The sequence below is a fragment of the Semicossyphus pulcher genome, unplaced genomic scaffold (genome assembly GCF_022749685.1).
Source record: "Semicossyphus pulcher isolate SPU_LCO1_2020_fin unplaced genomic scaffold, fSemPul1.0.p SCAF_1, whole genome shotgun sequence".
NCBI lineage: Eukaryota > Metazoa > Chordata > Actinopteri > Labriformes > Labridae > Semicossyphus > Semicossyphus pulcher.
In genome coordinates, this window is record NW_027211603.1 from 25,157,241 (window position 1) to 25,176,396 (window position 19,156).

The 19,156-nt window shown below is 42.3% G+C and overlaps 1 protein-coding gene across 2 annotated transcripts; it reads right to left on the reverse strand.

The window, feature by feature from the left end:
- Positions 1-3,124: 3,124 nt before the first annotated feature.
- immp1l (inner mitochondrial membrane peptidase subunit 1) lies at positions 3,125-19,099 on the reverse strand. 2 transcript variants are annotated; one of them, XM_069663207.1, is made up of 6 exons: positions 19,061-19,099; positions 10,759-10,869; positions 10,424-10,512; positions 9,479-9,605; positions 3,782-3,892; positions 3,125-3,262 (listed from the first exon to the last, which is right to left on the reverse strand). In XM_069663207.1, exons 2-6 carry the CDS (start codon positions 10,861-10,863, stop codon positions 3,182-3,184), a joined length of 513 nt encoding a protein of 170 aa, XP_069519308.1. In that variant the 5' UTR covers positions 10,864-10,869; positions 19,061-19,099; the 3' UTR covers positions 3,125-3,181. The 2 variants fall into 2 exon arrangements, with proteins under 2 accessions (XP_069519308.1, XP_069519317.1); XM_069663216.1 differs by having other exon boundaries at positions 19,037-19,081.
- Positions 19,100-19,156: the final 57 nt, after the last annotated feature.

The following is a 19,156-nucleotide window of genomic DNA, read 5'->3' on the forward strand; positions in this document are numbered from 1 at the left end:
AGCTACATACAGCACTTCAGCTCTGTCCCCTTCTTCTGTTGCAGAGGCAGCAGACACACCTCGGCCCTGCTGACAGCCCACAGCCTGACTGTGTGCTGCTGCAGAGCTCAGCACAGCTGTCTGTTGTCCGTTTCTTCTGATCTCCATCTCTCCCTCAGTTTGTGCCCACTCAGCAGGATAATGATATACACCTCTGCCCCGTCATCTCTTTGAATCTGTCCCGACACAACTCAGAGTATGACAGCAAAACATACAGAATGTCTCTGTATACGTCAAGTAACAAGCAGCTCAGATGCAGGTGCAATATGAGGACAGTGAGTTCAGGTTTAAGTGTGTAAAATAGTGATATTTGTACCACAACTCAGGTGGTGTGAACCCACCGCCCTCAGCTTAAACTTGTTAAATCATGACTTGTTTTCATCCACTTGGGCTTGAGTAACATTAGTAAACAGTCAGAGCTCCCTCTATGGGGCACTTCCTTTAAAGGGACACACTAAGACTACTTGTGTCAGCATTTCAGCTGAACACTGGCACCGTGTTGACACGCAGCAGATGAATATTAAACCTTGAGAAACAAAGATGTGCTGGAAGCAAAAGCCTGCATAAATATTTTTCATATGCACACATACACACACACTCACACACACACAATCTTGAGCGTCCCTCCCAGCAGGCACAATCACACTCAGGCAGATAATTCAGTGTCACAGGGAGCCTTGTCTCTGACCCTCTGGCCCCCTCCAGACAGGGAAGCAGCTGGACAGGGACCCACGGCTGCCTGGAACTCACTTCCCCTGGGGAGCTCGAAGGAGAAGAGTCCCTCTCTGCCTCGGAGAATGACCAGCTGAGCTTCCTCGGCTTAGTATGTGAGTGTGCTGTTATGTCTGAGTCCAGGAAGGTCTGAGAGGGAAGAGCGGGCCTTAGAGATGTGCAGCAGTGTCTGGCTTTTTGTGGGAGACAGCAGGCTGATGAAAAATACTACATCAGACCATCTTGGTTTTTCCTGCTGCTCAGATTACTGTTAAGTTTCACTAAGTCACTCAATCTGTTCTAGGTTTTGTAGAGATAAACATGTCTTTTATTTATATCTTATTTAATTGAATATTTATTTTACCAGGAATAATCCACTAAGATACAAAATCTATTTTATAAGGGAGTCCTGGCCAAGACAGCTGCATCAAAACTTTTACATTTAGAATAAACAAGACTAAAACAAGCCAAAATTACATAAGACAATAAATGAACAGGTAAAAAAATGTGCATTCACCTGTCAAATAATCCTTAATCCTGTTTTTATAACCTTCCAAGCTAATAAAATGCTCCAGTTTAAGGTGACCCTGTAGCTCAGACCAAGACAAGGGAGCAAATCCATTACATGCACTTTTACACAAGACGGATTGAGTTCGAGGAATGACAAACGTAACACGTAACATTCCGGATATTAAAATCTCCTGTGAGGATTTTTTCGCTGGTTATGAAACAAATCTTTTCATTATCAATTCATCAAAAATCTATTTTGGGCTTCATGTCTGTTTTTTCTCTATTTAAAGCTGTGAGGAGTTTTTCTCTGGTTATGAAACAGACTGAAATTAATTCTGATTACTCTATATAACCTACAAAAGCAAACCAGACCATCAGTGACAAGATTGATTATTTCTATACAGTTATTTTTAATGCCTGAAACTGCTGGCGGGGGGTGTCAGACGAAGCGATTAACTGCATGCTGCCATTGTTTACATTTTCATTTAAAGTGAGTGATACATAAGATAAGATTTTTTGTTAAAAACACAATTCCGTTAAACCAGGTTTGCAAAAGGATTTTAATAGGAGTGCTCGTGGGAAGGGGAAGTCATGTCAAAATAGCCGCCTATTTTTAGTTTAAAGCTCCTGTGAGGAACTTTCGGTTTTTGTTGATTTTGGCGCCCCCTGTGGACGAAGCCGTACCTCATCTCTTTTGCTTAATTTTGTCCTGTACATTCTTAACCCTCTGTTGCATAAATTGATACTTAAACATGATAAAAAGGTTTTAATATGTTTTTATTACTTAGAATTACTTAGTGCCATATGGCAACGCCATGCGATAGAGGGACAAAATTAAGCAATAAAGATGAGGTACGGCTTTGTCCACAGGGGGTGCCAAAATCAACACAAACCCAAAGTTCCTCACAGGAGCTTTAAACTAAAAATAGGCGGCTATTTTGACATGACTTTCCCTTCCCACGAGCACTCCTATTAAAATCCTTTTGGAAACCTGGTTTAACGTCTTTATATATAACCAAGAAGTCCGCTATCTGTAGCAGAGCTCTAAGTCAGCTATGTTTCACAGTTTTGTCAATCCAGCAGCCTGATAACAGAAACCACAATTATTTGGTTACTACAGACAGCTGACAATGAAGCTGCGTCTTAAGTGCATGTAACATACTGAGTGTGAGACTCAGGTTTGGTTCCACACACACACACACACGCACACACACCAGCACGCACACAATGTATTCAGTGGTGAGCGAGGCCCTTACTAAGTGCTTATTAATATTGTATGCTTAAATGGGAAATGTTAACATTTTTTCAATTGCCTTGGCAGCCTGATGAAATATTAAACAATAAGAGAGCTTTTGTTTTACCATAATACTGAGAAAGGGTAAACATGAAATTAATAACGTCTTTTTAAGGGACTGAGTCTTTGCTGAGGTCACAGATTGTATATTTAGACAGGTGTCTCTGTATACAGCATCTGAACAAACATGAAATGCACCTAAATGCAAAAGTATTCATCATAACATATGAACTTCCAGGTATGATTTAAGCTTTATCTTTCTGATTTAAACTTAATTATTTGTCTGTCTTATTAGGGGATCTGAGGCATAACCCTAGTGCAGCTCACGTTGCCTCTGCCCACTCTCTCCCATTAGCAGCTCCACAGAGACACAGCTTTCCTCGCTGCTCACGCAATGCTGCTCCTAGAGCCGACACACTGTAACACCCACGTGACGAAGTCTTGTCAGCTATAAGACAGTAAAAGATTGACTTTGAGATAAAGCATGTGGTGTTGCTCGCCATAAACATACTTTTAAATAAATCTGATCCATTTGTGTTGTTAAAGAAAACAATTTAAAAGATACAAATGTAAATAAATATCAGCTTTATTCAAAAAGTGACATATGCTATAAACAAAGTGAGCGAGTCAGTCGGAGTCACTCTGAGCTTTAATGACCCGTCTGCTCGGGCTTTCACTGAGGGTCCCAAAACTATGTGGCGGCCAGAGCTGTGAAGGAGACAAAGGGAGGAGAGAAACAAAGGGTTAATAAAAGAGAGGTAACACTCAAATAATAAAATGAAACACCTCTATGGACTACACTTCATCACACTTCTTGGACACATTTGCTAATATGTCTTTTAAGTAAGTGTCTGATGATCGTGTTATTCCATCAGCTGTGGTAATAAGGCCTCCAGTGGAGTGCCTCTGTCCAATCAGATGGACAGAAGGTTGCCTGACCTGTTTTCCAGGGTCGTGCTTGCTATGACATCCAGTGACGTGACAACACAGCAGAATGGAAAGCTAGACAATATGTTGTCCAGGCTTTGGTCAATCAGACACACTTGCTTTGAACTTCCAACTGACTCACGTCTCTGAGTTGTGCTTCAAGTGGCCATAAGGGACTCATCGAAACCAACTGAAGGATGGATCGACAACTAACACCGTAGAATCCATGTATGAGAGATTTACTAGCGTCCTGATTTTGCAAATTAAACATGATAACATTCAATGCACCTCCCCTTTTACCTTTAAGCAAACACGCCCTCGGATCAGGGCGTAGGGAACTGGGCCATAGCTCCTTGAGTCAGTGGAATTCCTAAGGTTATCCCCTTCTAGCCATACGTGGCCTTTTGGAACCTAAAAACAGCACACACATGTAGAGAGGGCAACAAATGATTACAATACAGCTGTTTCACCCCACAAAAATCTCTGAACATGCAGCACTGCTTAACTCTAGCAAGAATAAGTGAGTTGACCTATTATGTAGTGCCACTCTACCTTAACCCCACCCCCTACCCCCAACGAGTGGCCTAAGCCATCCCTCCCTCCTCAGCCTATCTTAACGTCAACCTGCCTGTCCCTCTTTAACCCCGAACCGTCTTAGGAGAGGGGTCATGGGTAACGGGCAGGGTCGGGGGGGATTTAGAAGAACTTCAAACGGGGTCATTAGGCTGTTGGCTGAGATCTGCGCCCCTCTTACCCAGGGAGGGCAAAGCAAGAGAGGGGCCTGAGATAGCTGGGCAGAGAGAGAGAGAGAGAGAGAGAGAGAGGGAGGAAAAGAGGGAGCTGGAGAGGGCTAAGCTGCGGCTAGCAGCAGTGTCCAAGGGTCTCCACCGCGGTCCGACCTGCCAGTGGGGCGGTCATCCAAGCGGGCTCTAATTCACAGTGACACCAATTATGATTAATCTCATCACTTTAGGAGAGTAGGCTTGTCAAGGCCCTAATTAAGTGCGCTGTCCCCCCTATATGTGCAGACAGGATCAACAACACATTATATTGTCATAATGGGCATCACAATCCACGAGTCTATTTTTGTGTTGCCTAACTTTTTAACGGCAAAAGTCCTCTGGAGGAAAGAGAATAACATGAATAAAGGAACAGAACCCTGACGTCACGTCTTCGCCTCGGCTCGTGGTCCTCACTCCCGTCACCCGGCTCTCTGATTGGACTCTCCGGTCCCACTGTGAGATGCTGCGTTTTGTTTCATATTCGATAATTGAGACAGATGATGTGACATAATCACGAGCCAGTGACATGTTGACCTAACACGAGGTAAACAACTCGGTGAATAACGACGACACAAATGAATATCATTAAAGGAGTCATCTGAGAACCATATGTCAGCATGCTGGATTCCCACCATTACACCTCATTAACATGGTAACATATGCTGGCTCCCAAGCACAGGAAAGAGAAACACCACCGTTTGTCATCTGCCAAACCAGAACCCCCTGTTTCTCCTCATCTTGTGCTAAAAAAACATCATCCTTGTTGTGCTCATCCTGAAGACAGAGGTTTAATTAAGAGACTTCATGTGAAACTGCTGCATTGTCCAATGTCTTGAAAAAGAAGCAGCTTTTCCTCGCGGATCTTGACATCACTTCTGTTCCATTTAGGATCCAGCACGAGTCTATCCATCACTAATCTCTTTTTACAGATTCTACATAGAAATGTAGAATCTGTAGGCAGGGACGTGGATTTCTGGGACGGCAAGGTTTCTGTTTGTGCTACGCTTGTAGTCCGACTAATATTGACCAATCACGTATCAGCAGGCTGCGGTGTATGCAGGAAAATCAGTCCATGAGGAGAGCAAAAGCAGGCGGAACGTAATCTGCCATAATGACATCCCGGCTCAGCGTCATCTGACGATGATTCAGCTTAATCTCTATAGACAAACATCTGCATGCTAACAGCTAAAAATCTGCTCTAGATCAATTCAGCGTTTGGATTTCCTGACTTCCTTGAATGCATCAGAAATGATCAATCGGACCTCCATTCAACAAACGAGCATCTTAAAAGTAGTTTCCTTCTCCTCTTGAGGACAGGCCTTACAAATCTGCATCATGATGTTGAAATTTCGGGGAAAGTAAGACCCATTAATTACAAGTAAATCACAAAAGTTTCTTTTTCTGTAAACAATGCAGCGCGCGGAAAAGGAAGTCGTTAATCGCTAACCACTGGCTACATGCCCGGCATGTTTAACATTGTCCCCAGAAGCTATATCGTCATCAGACTATAGCCGATGGGATCCGAGATTGATCCATAACTAATCAATCCGAAAAACAACAGCACAAGAAAGCACTTGGATTTAGAGTCCAACAAAACGAGTAAAGAGAGACGTACTTAAAGAATCATGCAGGCTAAGTGAGAAAGTGAAGAGGTCTGAAACATGACCTGCTGTACTGAGGCTGTGAAGAGGATAAGAGCCTATGCATATCACCTTGCATGTCGCAGGTGTGCGAACAAGGAAGGGGAAAAAAAGTCAAGGCAAACCTTTGAATTAAAACCTGGTTGATGCAAAGTAGTGTTGTAACCAGATAATGCTCCATCTCTTTCTAATATACACAGACGACTGCTGGTTCAAGCACCTCTTAAGAGCTGCAAAACTGTGTGCTTTAACTCTTTGCATGCACATAAAAGTTGGAAATCATCTCCAATCATTTTAGCACATAAACAGTATCAATATGCTATTTTGACAGTGGAACAGATTAATCTGTCATCATCAGATTTCCAAAGGGCCCAGCACAGAGTTGCAGTATGTATATGTGGAGTCGCTTTGATGGATGGCAGAGATTGCAGCCGTCCTGTGCCGGTAGGCCAGGCCGACGTGAGGCATTGTGTACCTGTCAGAGACGTGTCGAGAAGCACTGAAACCGGAGCTCTCCTCGCCGTGGAGGTGTGTTGTTTAACAGCCGCACCATTACAGTGCTCATTATGTTAACATGATTGAGGTGGTGAATTATGTTCAGCTTAAATACATACAGGTGAGTTCACCTTTCACCATATCACTCTGCCTGTGTTTACTGCAAAGAAGAGAACGTATGGGGACATTTCATCTCTCTCTCTCTCTCTCTCTCTCTCCATCTGTCTGTCACCCTCTCCCTCGCTCTCTTTGCCGTAATATTAGGGATCAAGTGTCATTGTTTTGACACAATAGCTCAGACACAGAAATGATTCCTAAAAGGTGACAGGGCAATTAGCCTGCTGTTGGAGCTCTGAGGGTGGAGAGGACCTGCCTGTCTGTCAGAACAAAACAGGAGGTGATGACAGGGTCCGACACCGCCTTCAAAGATTCGTCTTTACAGGTCCACCCATAATGCCTCACACCGTCCTAACAGTCGCACACAAACAAACAAAGCTCTCTGAGGGAGGCCAAACATTTATGTGCACAGAGGGTTTTTTCTCAGTTAGTCAGTGATGTTGCTCCTGGGATTAGAAAACATTACCATGGGAAAGCTTTTATTAGGCTTCATGGTATTAAAAAAAGAAAAGTGACAATCAGCTTTGCACAGTAGTTATTTTAAGCTTCTCACCTGCTTTGTTACTGACGCTGACAACAATTACAGATAAGAGCAGTATTACACTGTGTTTGTGTAGGACACACAACACAAGTTACAAGCTCACTTGCTTATGCCTATAAATGCAGTCTGTCCCATCCAGACAACTGAAAACCCATCAGAGCACTCTGTATTTTGCTCTCTCCAAGTCTTTCTGTTCCTGCATAATGAGTCTGACTCATGTCATCCTCCAGATACCAAAGAAAATGCAGGTTCATTTGTTGTATAAGTGAACAAAAAGTTTTTGTATTGGAGGTTTATTATCACTTTTATCCCACTTTATTTTCATATGTTTTTAGTTTTTCATGTTAAAAACAATAATTTGATCACATAAACCAACAGATTGTAAAATACAGCTGGAACATTAAAGCAACTAATTGTGTTGATTAATTGACAGATAATCTGCAGAGAGCAGTTGTTTCAGTTGTTTAATCAAGCAAAATGTCAAACAAGTTGTTTTGCAAATGTGCAGATTCGTAGCTTTTCATTGTTTTAATAGAAAAGAACAATAAAACATAGAACGTAAAATAAGTCATAAATGTGAACCACAACTTCTCGGGCTTAGAGAAGTTGTGATTCACATTTATTGTGTTTGACATTAAAGCTTCTGCTGTGAACTTTAGGTTTGTGACAATTATAGCGCCCCCTGTGGACAAAGTTGTACCTCTTATCTCTTTGCTGATTTTGTCCAGTACATGCTTAAGTGGTGTGTAGGAGAAGTAATGTCAAAATAGCTGCCTATTTTGTGTTTAAAGCTGCTGTGAGGAACTTTCGGTTTGTGTTGATTTTGGCGCCCCCTGTGGACAAAGCCGTACCTCATCTTTTTTGCTTAATTTTGTCCTGCACATGCTTAAGTGGTGTTTTTTAACAAAAAATCTAATCCTGCTTTCTTTAACAGTCATATGCATCACTCACTTTAAATTTTTTCGCCTGTAAAATGTAAACAAAGGCAGCCTGCAGTTAATCGCTTCGTCTGACACCTACCCCCCCGTCAGCAGTTTCAGGCATTAAAAATAACTATATAGAAATAATCAATATTGCCACTGATGGTCTGGTTTGCTTTAGTAGCTCATATAAAGTCATCAGAATTAATTTAAGTCTGTTTCATAACCACTAAAAAACTCGTCACAGGAGCTTTAAATAGAGAAAAAACAGACATAAAGCCCCAAATTGATAATGAAAAGATTTGTTATTTCAGCTCCATTTTAAGTAACCCACACTGAACTGCTCCACTCACCACATGCACTGAATGAAAAGAAGCACTGTGAATGTCACACCATGATCCATCTCACTTGTGACTGTGAGAACTGCAGTGAATCATTGCAATAGTTTTAAACCTCAGAGTTGACTTTAGACAAGTTGCCACAGTACACACAGCCAAAATGGCTTATCTGTTTGTTCATGCAAGATCTATGGTTATAGAAACATACTACTAAAACTTTTTCATCCTTTGATTCTTCTGAAGGCTGCAAAGGCTCCGAATTGAATGTCAATACATTTTTTTCTCAACAGGACAGACAAGCCAAACTTTCGGAACTGTCCTCAAAGTCCAGTTTAAAAAACCTCAAACTGAAACATCTTTCACTACATACAGGGATCAACGATCACAACACAATGATGTCACCTATAACAGCTTCAGGCCTGTGTACGTGCAGGTGAAGCTAGCAGAAGAAGAAACCTTTTTATTTCCTATTTGATTTGTTGAATGACACTTAGAGGCCTTATGCTGCGTTTTTCCTGAACTCATTCAACAGTCGTCTATAAAATACACAATCAATTCAAAAACATGCAACATAAACGCAACCTTTGCTTTGCAGACGTATCCACACATACACACACACACACACACACGCACACACCTCCGCCCACCCATCAGTGTGTCCACTCGGCTGGCACTAACTCTAACAGGCTTCAGAGAGATTGCAGGCCTGAGCTGTGGGCGTTGGGGAGAGTAGTAATAGAAAAGCAATGACAGTGGTTTCAGCAGCAGAACCCCTGCTCACTCTCTGGTTTTATCACTGTTCTGAGGAAATATAGGTGTTGTCAAAAGCTGATATTTTGACCAATGACACAAAATGGATGTGTGCGGTCTAAAATGTAAACAACTATGATAGTATATAGACGGTGGTACACACACAAAGAAAAACGGTCACTTTTGCTAAATGCATAGAGATTTTGTCAATCTAGCAAGCGTTTAGCTGTAATGTATTCACATTTATTCTCTGTTTTAGTGCGTCTCCATCAACTTGTTTCTTCCAAAGAGAATTGTTGTTGGTGGAAGACAAACAGTAAAACTGGCACCAGGTATCTTTTTTGGTAAAGCAGGTAATCACCGGATGTGTAAGAAAAGCCTGAGAAAACTTTCAGCACTTACGAACATACTCACATATGTGTGGGTCTTGAACAGATCTGATGGGGAACTTGTGCAGACCTTGTCACCCTCCAGTCCAATTACCCTTTTACAAATGTTCATATGAGGGTCAAATGGACTCTTTGCTATAACTATATCACCCCTGAAAGAAAATAGAAACACAATTATGTTACTGAAAATTAAAAATGCTAAATGTCTTATTATCTACGATGTACTGTACAATTCGGTGTATAAGGCACATTTTTAATACCTTTTTTTTTTTTATCTAAAAAGTGGGCTGCGTCCTATATACTGGTGCGACCAATATACCAGTATACGATGCAGAGAGAGGTGTTAAACTATTTTACCCAGACAATGGCGCTATCCGGTTGTTAAGTGGTGACGTCACATCTCCGCATTAAACTGTTTCCAGGTCCAAGCCGCTACAACGTCTCCTGTTTATAATATGCCGCAGTGCTGTTTTCCTCGCTGTTTTAAGCTAACTTGGTTGTTTTTAACGCTTCGTCACAGACACGCACCGTCATGATCACCATTGCAGCCAACGCCCTCACAACAATCAACATTACTGTAGGCTGCCGGCTACCGCTACCTACAGCACCGGTAGCTAGCAGGATTGCAAACTCGACATGGCAAAAACAGATGGTAGGCTGTAATTTGTGTGTGTTTAAAATGTGTTTTAAATGAAAATAAATTGAAATAGTGTTGAAATAACTTGTATACACGTTTTTGTTAATAAATAGCTATAGAAAACCTTTTTTCCTCTGCGATAGCCCAAAACAGACTGCGTCTTAGATTTTGTGGTATGTTTCTAGGAAAGTGCGGCTATTTTGTATTTTCCTCCTTTTAGAAATTTAAGAAAAGACAACACTCAAAAATGGAAATTGTACACTGTTTATAAATATTCCAACATGTGACCTCATTTTGTGTACTGTAAATGAATCCACTGTGAGTGGGACCCACTTTTCTATTTTGCAAAGGTGACGACTCATCCTCTCGGAGAAGACAATATCATGGTTGACAATGGTGGGCTCCATAGAAGGACCAGAACACTGAAATAGAACAAAACAAAAAAAATCACAATTATTTCATAAGTTGACAAAGAAATTGTCATTCATGTTGAATAAGATAATGAAAATAATTCTTTATTGATCCCCAGATGGGAAATGTGGGTGTTACAACAGCACAAGACAAAGTTAATACAAATAGAAATAAGAATAGATAAAATAGATCAAATGAAATAGGAATATACAACTGGTATACAAAGGTGAAAAAAGTAGAATAGTATTAATACAAACCACAACAACTTCTCCAATGTATTCAAAGGCACAGTGTGCGATGCAGCCATACTGCACGGTGTAGCCCACAAACCCCAGGGTCTTCCCCAGCACACGGCGGAACATCTCCAACTACAGCACAAAACACAACCGTAGGTTAGGACACGATGTTAATGTACACAGTTGTAAATGTTATACAGTACAGTGGTGACGACATGATTCTGTGTCTGGTCCATGTATAGTAGGCTTAAGTCCTCAGAGGATTTCTAAAACACAGGGCTGTTTGGGGTTTAATTTTTAGAGGTGTGGACAAGGTTGTCACAGTTGGCCTACTGCTAAGATGGCACTTTCACTGGTGTTTCATTCTCAGAGGCTGAGCGGCCAGTTCACAGCCGAAAACTTCCCTGACCTTTGACCCCCATGTAGGATCGACCAATCAACACCTTGCGCTCAGGTGACGGAAAAACACAAAAGCTGTGACACATCCAGCCAACAGCTCTACACACACTGCAGCAAGCCCCTGACACTGTGCTGCCTCCGACACCACCACAATCATTAGAGCAGTTATCAACTTCTGTCAGCACCATAGAAACACAAAGACACCCCCCGCCCTCACCCACCCTCCCTGCCCTGCAAACACTCCGTCACACAAACACACACAACTGTGTGTCTTCTGAGCAAACATCAGCCACACTCAGGTTATTGACTTTTACTCAAGCTGCAACCTGTTGGACGGACAGAAGAGAGTAAGTTAATCTTTACACACTGTCAGGCACTGTGTGTACGTGTGCACACCTGCACACACACACACACACACACACACACACACACACAGAGGTAAACACAAACATATTGAAAGTGTATGTTTAGAAAGGAGCTAGAGTTTTCCGGATACAGATACCAGTATGGTAAATGCCCCTGACACCACCATTTTTAAGCCCCACCCACCTCCAAAAAAATCCACATGTTTAACTAATTCTTCTTCACTGCACCAAAAACAGTGGCCTACACACCAATACCAAAATACCACCCATAACATATCATGGGTGTATTTTAGCTGTTATCAGCAATGAATGTGTTAGAGTTGCAATGAAGAACTGATATTACGGGGCGGCTGTGGCTCAGTGGTAGAGTCGGTCGGAGCTTCGATCCCCAGCTCCCTCAGTCTACATGTCGAAGTGTCCTTGGGCAAGACGCTGAACCCCTAATTGCTCCCGGTGGCATAGCCAACAGGTATGAATGTGATGACTGATGGACAGTTGGGCACTTTAAGTAGCAGCCTCTGTCATCAGTGTGTGAATGTGTGTGTGAATGGGTGAATGTGACATGTAGTGTAAAAGCAGCTTTGAGTGGTCGGAAGGCTAGAAAAGCGCTATATAAGTACAGGCCATTTACCACTGACCATATCCAGAAGTCTGTTACATGTGACAACAGTGAGGTGTTCACTGGGAGTGTAAAGTTACTCAGAGCAAGCAAAATGTCAGCGATTAAATCAGGAACAAATACTAAATAAAGCTGCTTGATATATTTTTGTAGAGATGTTCCACGGACCTTAACACAGAGTTTAGTATTGCCTCATAATGACTGCTCCATATACGCCTACATGTTACTGGTGGAAAAACATAGATTGCTGAAACGTTGCTAGCTTTGAATAACAATACACTCTCTGCTAGTACAGGAAAGTTGTTATTTGTTAAAGGCACATTTTGAGAGGATCCCATAGATTATGCTTTCTGACACATTTCCCGATAACCGATATATCATGTTTAGAGTGATTATCAAACTAGAAAATCCATTGTTTTCACCAGCGCCTGGTTGTGCTGCGGTACTACCGCCAGACGGTGACTGTTACGCATCTGAAAGCTGTTTGCTAAACGCCATTAAATAACAAGAGAAGAAGAAAGCATTAGCGCCAGGTGCCGGTAAAACGGTAGTGGCTTCTGCAGCCGTCAGAGAGTTCTGTGTGGAAGAAATAAAAGAAAATGAGGTGAAGTTTAAAAAGGTAAAGGATGCATAAATCTATAACAACTATGCACAGTATGACTGATTCTCAACGTAAGAGAAATTATCCATGTCTGTGTATTATATTGGGAAGATGCACACTTTATTTTACCCTGTGTTACCCTGTGTAGTTTTTATGGTACACACTTGAAAATAAAACCATAAAAAAAGTAAGTCGGCCTTTCTGTCTCTCCTTATGCCAGCGTGTGTTTGCACGCACGGGAGGTTTGGTGATCTTCGAATAACAGTTCCCAGTGAAGATTGAATAGTAGGCTATATTTGCTTGACATGCCCATCCCTAGGTTAAACCCGAGCCAGCAATCACGTCATATCCATACAGGGTTATTAGGATACAACTTTCAAAATATGATAAAAATCTAAATATGAATATTTATCTCTGTGTTTAATCACTCAGGTTTAGGGTCAGTCCTCTATATCAGTGGATATATAAGTTCAGGTGTTGGAATGTATGTAAGAAAGACAATAATGGTATCAGAGCATCTCTTGGCTCAGAGGTTAGTCTGCACTTGAAACATTTGTATCTCAGGCCGCTGTCCTGCCAGTCCACCACAGGGTAAAGAAATCTTTTTCTCTGTCCCCCCTGCTTCCTTCTGTCTTTTCCCCTCTTTCTCTCTCCATGTCTCCTCTCCCTCCCAGGGTATTATTAACCAAAGCAAGCAGAGCGGAAACCAAAGCCCCAAATCCTCAGAGCTCTGGGAATGACTTCCCAAAGATGGACACGGATTAGACCCCCAATTTCTCCCTTTGCCCCACCACCACAACCACTGCCCCCCTCCTTTCTCCCCAGGTCCCCAACAGACCGGGTGTCAGGTGGCTCTCCCGGCCCTGCCAAAGGTGTTACCCCTAATCCCATTACCCCCCTCCACTGTTCTCTCACACACACACACACACAAACACACACACAATGCTCTCTCCGTCATGCCAACTATATTCCACCTATTAAACCCTCTATATCTTCTTTCATCCCTAGCACGGTTTGTCTCTTTGGCCTGTTCGCCATCGTCTCTGATCCAAAAAACACCAACTCTGTGCTTTTACCTCCTCGTGTGCTGCTACTGCGCTCTTCCCTCTGTTCCCTGATCACCCCTACCAACCCTGTGAATGACGGCGCTCGAGCAGGTGAAGGGGGACATACACACGCTCAGCACAGGACCCAAATGAGGTGCCCCCTTTCCCGTCACAGCCTGCTCTGTGTCTCTTATTCAGGAACTACTAACTCAGTCCTCCCACAACTGCTACAATAACACCTCTGGCCCTGTAATTCCTCTGTTGGGAAGCAAGCGGTCTAAAGGTTAATGTGAATCTCAGGTCTGCGCTAAGGCGACATGTTCGGCTCTATTTGTCTTCCTCTCAGCATCTCTATCATTGTACTGTAATGCACTCTGAGACGTGATTTCACATGTTCTCTTCTTTCTGCGAGGCTGGGGGGGGGATCAGGAGTCTTTGCATTCGCCGAGTGCAGTGGACAGCCTCCCTTACAGCTGCCCTCATATCTCTGTTTCAGCCCCCCCAACCCTCCTCCTCCATTCCAGCGCGCATTCATCATAGGTAGGGATTAAGGGACTTTGCATAACAAGATCACACAGCCAGTGACTGATATCAAGAGAGTCCATATGCAGCCGCCTGGTTTTCTGAGGCACCCTCTGTCATTGATAGTGTGTGTGCGCATGTGGTGTGAATGTGCACAGACAATAGCATTACCTATGTGTTTCATACAAAGTGCATATATAAGCTGCAGTGACTCCTTAGGGATTCAGAATGAGGTGGACTTCCACAGAGACCTCTGATTGGATCTCTATTAACTCCAATTCCCCAGAGCAAAGAGTCAACACACACTATCTCTCGGCCCTAATACCCCATACATGTGTGTGTTTGGGAGTCGCAACATTAATTGAAAGCTGTATTACAGCTGTAAATTAACACAAAGTCTCTCTGTTAATCCAGGATTACACGCCAAACATGTTCATGGGAAAACAAAGAAAGTCAGCGCAGCCCTCTCTGCAGAACCATCTGTGGCCACCGGCCTCCCGCGGTCACGGCGCAGCGCTACAGTGGAGGAAAAGAGGGGGATCACAAATGAATAGCTGCCGATGGAAACACCACATTGTGTGTTTAACTCTGTGATCCTCTTACTGAGGGAGCGTCGTTCACTCCGGGCAGAGCGTTCACAAGTAGATGAATGAAAAAGGAAAAAACATGGGAATAAAGTGCAGCAGTAGTGCCTATCACCGTGTTCAGCCAGCTGTCAGAAGCACTTTTCTTCTACAGTTTGAGACACAAAAATGAAATGTGAATGAGATGTAGTTCTGGTATAGATAAAAAGGCTCCTCTAATGTTACTTTGACACATCCTCAGAGTCTCAAGCATTGAGAATGATCCCTTTGATCCCTTTCTGTTCCAGTTATCAAGCCAGTTTTGTGAATTATGTTAGAAATACTTTAGTAAATACTCTGCTAATGTCGGAAAACAAGCAAGAAAGAAAATATATTTAGGATCAAATGAAGTCATTAAGGGCAAATCAAAACTGATACCTAATTAAAGAAACATGATTGTAGCCATACGGAAATATACAAACAGGAATTAGCGCGGCTGGTCTCAAGAGATTTGAACCTGCCATTGGCTGAGTAGTGTTAATTGATATACACGGCCAGTCTATTAGAAGCACAAAGAGAATCTCAATCCAAACGGCGCAGAAGGGCCTTGCAGCGGACTCCTTACACAACTAAATTAGGAAAACATGGGCTGAGAGAGAGCTGGGCAACAGGGGGGCTAAGAGGCTTACAAGCCCCTTGTCAGATATTCCTCTTCTCCCTGAGGATCCCAGATGGAAGGGAGTCTGGAGGAGCGAGGACCAATCCCACCTCTGATGTCTTCCTCTGGGCAGCAGAAGGCAGAGGAAGGTGGGGCATTAGTCCTGTTGCGCGGTGCTTGATTTGATCTTAATGTGAGCGATAAAAAAGGAGGAGGTTCGGCAACCGGGGGGGTCTGATTCAGCTATCAGTCCAATCAGAGATAATCCTGCTGGTTTAGACACAGACACCTGGCTGGATGGAGAGTGACAGATGTAGAAGTCCCCGTCACAAGAGTGCTATGTCTCGCCCCCATCTCTTCTAAGTCTGCCTTCTATCGCAGGCTTAATTGAAGCGACTGATCTCCATATTGCTCTTTTCATTGTTGCTAACGGCAACACAGCCGTGAAACAGCTGAGCGAGGTTACTATTTGAGGAGCTGAGGGTTTAAACCTGCAATCAATGGGTCAGCCAGAGCAAATAATAGCCAAGTGATATGAATACAACTGCTATGAATTGAAAGGAAGTGTGGGCTGACAGAGTCCCCAGCCAATTATATAGAATGGAAAAATCAGCCGCTAAGCCTTATTGTATTGACCGCAAGCGAACGCGCGGTGCTGAGAGAATTGAGAGATGTTATCTGGTGTTGTATGAGATTCACAAAGGAGTTTGTGTTCTGCAGTGACCCGCAGGACAAAGCCTGTTAGACTTTAACACTAGCCAATGACAGACACCTCAACCTATAATCAAAACTTCTCATTCAGGCTATTTTTTTCTCGTCCTGTAATAATAACAACTTTCTGTTGGTCAAGCTCAATATGGCTTGCTGTGTTTCATGCAACACTTGCAACAAATCAGAGGAAATCAAAATAATGCTGACTAAAAGTCTGATCCTTAGACAAAATTAGCTGTGTACTAAACCCATCCAATGCTTATTGTACTTGTGCCCTTAGAATATTACTTTACTTTCAACGCTAGCAAAACAAATATAGTGGATGTTGATGATAATCTTGCATCCCCCGGAAACACGAAGTCTACTGCTTCTCGCAGCTTTACACCGATGGCAGAGTGCGACTGAAGAAACCAAAACAGTCTGACCAGGAAAAGTCTGACATGTTTTGACTGCTGCCATTATATAGTTTAATCTGATACAGAGGCTGATAAAACACAGCAGAAAAACACACACACATGTTCAGATGACACATTGAAAACGGTGGAAAACTGTGTTATTTTTGCAGAATTCGGCTGCTGTGTTTACACTACCACACGCTGAATTGTGCTACAAAGCCTGAGGGTTAAATCAGGATTTAAAAGAATGGAAATGAGGTGAGTGGCACTGTGCAGACGATGTGGAGAAAGTTTCCACAGCGTTGTACTCCTGCATCCTGCACATGCACAGCTGAAGCAGAGATGCAGGTCAGTCAGCGCATCTTATTTGTCTCATATTTGCTTTCCACAATGCCCAGTGTTGTCAGTCATGATATATTCCCTTGGTCTCCTGTCAGCACATATAAATCTCAACAGTGCTGTCAAAACAGCAGGACTGCCTCTGCTGAGAGCATTTGTAAAGTGAGCAGTTGGGCGATTGCTTCCTCTGGAGCCTTACAGTATCCTGTGATCTTGTGCTGCCTCTGGCCTCCCTCTGCCTCACAAAGCTTTCTTACAGCTGTCGTAAGGATTACGCTGATCACTCATCAGTCAGCCGCTATTAATACTGGACATTATACAGTCCAAAACAAACTGGACTTTCCCCTGCAAGCAGATCACTATTGTCACAGCAGACATGAAAAAGGACTTAGTTACTGAGCAGAGTGCATTACATCCCACATTTCAGGGTTAGGATGAGTTCAAGGGGGCATGACTTTACGGGTATTGCAATTTCAGTTAGTGCTGGACATTTTAACATACAGAAGGGCAGACACAATGTGTCTAATAATTACAAAAACAACATAGTCATCAATAATATAGTCAAGAGTATTCTGGTTTCAAGGAAATATGTACCTATTTCAACTTAGAAATGAAGATGCCAGCAGTTAAACACCGTGGTTACCCTCAGCCGAATTGTTGTAGACCAAATATAATCCAGAACAGTCTGTGTTTGTGTTATCAACCTAAAGCCTGCTCATTAGCCTATGACTATTGCTTACAGGTTTAAAGCTGTGAACGCCTGTAAAAAGATGCTGTAGGAAGCATTGCAAGCTAACAGTGACTTCTTAGTGTGTGCTGCTCTGAGCGACCCTCCCCTCCCCTTTTCACCTGATGAGCCCTTTAACCTGAATGTGACGGCTGAAATGACGCACAAATACACATACAGAAATGTACACAATGCTACTGCACGTGAGCATGTACACGAAGCTGCTCTGCTTTACAATGCACTTGTACATCTGCAATCAATGACCTATTTATTACTTTGTATGACATTACATAAGAGCTGCCATGACCTAAGGGTGCAAGATAGTAGATTGTGAGATTAATTCATTCTGTTTTACAAAGGACATGCCTGGAGAGGGAATAGAGAATAGAAGACAAGAGGGATGAATGATCAGAGAAGCTACTGTGATATACTGTCATGTATGTCATACATTAATACACTGCAGCCAACATGCCGATTTACTGTTTTGCATTTTGTCATTAATAAACTCATATCAAGGATTTCTTCCTTTTTTAACATTGACAATTTAAAAGTGTGTTTTATTTTATTGCCATAATATGCTATTTTGTGCTGTGTTACATTTAGAATTGACTTTTTGAAATATAATAGAAAACCATCCTCTAAAATAGTTAATTTTCTGGATGTTACATTTGATTTACATACTGTTGTTTGTAATATCAGTCATTAACATTAAGATTAGATCATCTTTATTGATCCTCCATTGGGGGAAATTTAGTTGTGACAACAGCTCAAAAAACTGTTATGAATACAAAAAATAATAGCAATGATAATAAGAAATAAAGAAGTAATAATAAAAGTAAAAATTATGTTGCTAAAGATGAAATGCTGATGATGTTACAAACGGTTTCGGTATATATCTTAAAAAATCAGTGATTCTCAAAGCAATCCATTATGCAGTGAAGCAATTTGTGTAATACGACTCATTCCTGTTACTGGACATAATGTCTACATTTATATGTTCTCCTTATTTATATCCAATGATAAAATAAGGAATGTATTGTGGCGGTACCCTGTTTTCTCCCCCCAACATTAGAACATAATAGAATACTGTGACATATAACAGCATGTTCAGCTGTTATACGTCATGCAATAAACAGTTTTAATGTAGTGTATTGTACTCTGACTGCGAAACAACTGGGATGTGACAGTAAACGATTCTGTCAAGCAGTATTCGGACAATGTAATGTTATATCAACAAGGTCATAGCGGCACAAAGACAGACGTTAAGTGACTTTTAAAGCACGTAACAGCTGCTAGACATTGCAAAAAAACCCACGATATAATATTTATGGACGAAATGTAACGAGTGACTTACTGTAATCAACAGAGCTTAACTCACCCACTGACTGAGAGATTCAACGCTTCCTTTCTGGACAGCCTCCACAGTCCACAGGCGGCGTCGTAACAAGCGCTGCTCTCATTGGTCGAGCACCAC

Excerpts from the sequence above, each read along its gene's own strand:
- immp1l (XM_069663207.1), bottom strand. The coding sequence starts at position 10,863 with ATGTTCCGCCGTGTGCTGGGGAAGACCCTGGGGTTTGTGGGCTACACC. Across the intron at positions 10,513-10,758 it reads ACATTGGAGAAGTTGTTGTG|TGTTCTGGTCCTTCTATGGA; the intron begins GTTTGTATTAAT and ends GTTCTATTTCAG. Across the intron at positions 3,893-9,478 it reads TGTTCAAGACCCACACATAT|GTTCCAAAAGGCCACGTATG; the intron begins GTGAGTATGTTC and ends TGCTGTTTTTAG.